General features: G+C 52.1%; 1 protein-coding gene across 1 annotated transcript; it reads left to right on the top strand.

Annotated features, from left to right (window-relative positions):
• Positions 1 to 551: 551 nt before the first annotated feature.
• Positions 552 to 1,019, top strand: LOC137817114 (filament-like plant protein 1). Its single transcript, XM_068620344.1, has one exon. It carries the CDS (start codon positions 552 to 554, stop codon positions 1,017 to 1,019), a length of 468 nt encoding a protein of 155 aa, XP_068476445.1.
• The last annotated feature ends 577 nt before the right edge of the window (positions 1,020 to 1,596 follow it).

Here is a 1,596-nt window from a genome sequence, read left to right as displayed (position 1 = left end):
GCGAGTTAGGGTGCTCTCGTACACCTTCCCTGTGGTCTCGCCGGCCGCCTTCATAATCTGCACCACCTTCATCTTCGGCGATGTGCTTGCTCTGGCGATCTCCAATCACTTGGTCGCCTGAGTTATCATCTGGCGACTTCATCTTTAACTGGGCGATCGCCTGGTATGCTGGAGATCGGAACACGCCAACTTAATAACTGGCGACTACACGAGCCCCCCGACTTCCTTCCCTTCTGCGGATCTGGCGCCTTGTCAACACGCCTACACTGTAGCTTGGTGCCACGTCATCACTTCTGACTACCAGGGCGGTACACGCCTCAATTGCTGAAGCTGCACCAGGTGGAGATGAAGGCGCTCACTACTCACCGATACTCATAACTGAGTCCCCCACTTCACCACCACGCCAGGAAACCCCCCTTGCTCAACCAATTCAAGAGGGTGGAGGTGAGAGTCAGCACCAGGCTCCTTCGGCACCTCCACCAACAGCAGTTGCAAACCTTTCCCCCTTGGTCAAAGAAGTCTGGGGGCCTTTCACAGCCAAGCTAAAGATGATGGCAGAGGACCTTCCCTCGATCATAACAAAAGCTGTGAAAAGCTCCAACAAAAAGCTTCAGGACGAGATCTCCACGCTCCAGGAGGAGAATCGCCTGATAAGGATCGAGGCGGAAAAGCTGTCTTGCAACCTGATGATGGCAGAGATCGATCACTCAAGGGTGGAGGACGCCATGAGTGCCGAATTGAGGGTTGCGCGCAAGGAGGCCTCCGATCTGCGCCAGAAACTGCACCTCCTAGCTCAAGAGAAAATCGAGCTGGAGAGCAAGCTGGTTCCTTACAGGCTTAAGGTGGCCAACTTGGAGGCGTCGATGAAAGCGGATGCAGCCAAGGTGGAGAACCTTGAGAAGAGATCGGCTGATCGGGAGGTTCTCCTTGGAAAGGTTGAGAGGGAGAGGGACGACGCCGTGGACGAGCTCGCCAAGGCTCGAGAGGAAAACGAGAAGATTGCTGCAGAGCTGGCCTAGGCGCGGGGCGAAGGCAAGAAGGTTGCTGACGACCTTGCTCAGGCTCGTGGGGAAATTGAAGAACTGAAGAGACGAGCTGACGAGCTGAAGCAGCAAACCGAGGGGCTCAAACAACAAAACGAAGAGCTTGAACTGAGCTCCGCCCAAGTCCTTGCCGCCGGATTCGACGCCGCCCTGGAGCAAGTCGCCTGCCAGTACCCCGAGCTCGACCTCTCCATGGTGTCGATATGTAATGAAGTGGTGGATGGGAAGATCGTGCCTTCTGAAGATTAGTCGTCTCCCTCCATCACTTATTCCCTGGGACCCAATGCTTGTTCCCTTTTGTACAATCTTTACCTGTAATAACTTTTTCTTTTCTTCTTATGCATTCGAACTAATACCACCTTTATTATAAATTTTTCTGCTTCCGCATATGGTCTCTCTGTTTACTTTGCTTTTCCTAGCAGAAACCGCTTAAACAAATTAACTTAGCGATTTTGCGGGCTCAACCGTTTACTCACTGCTTCAAACTCGAGCAAACTATCAATCTTACATCAATTCATCAACTGTTAATTCAAAGTAAAAACTTGAGCAACTC

This window comes from Phaseolus vulgaris, unplaced genomic scaffold (assembly GCF_000499845.2).
Source record: "Phaseolus vulgaris cultivar G19833 unplaced genomic scaffold, P. vulgaris v2.0 scaffold_16, whole genome shotgun sequence".
In the NCBI taxonomy this organism is placed as follows: domain Eukaryota; kingdom Viridiplantae; phylum Streptophyta; class Magnoliopsida; order Fabales; family Fabaceae; genus Phaseolus; species Phaseolus vulgaris.
The sequence above is the reverse complement of the archived record's forward strand: the minus strand, read 5'-3'. Positions and strand labels throughout refer to the sequence as shown.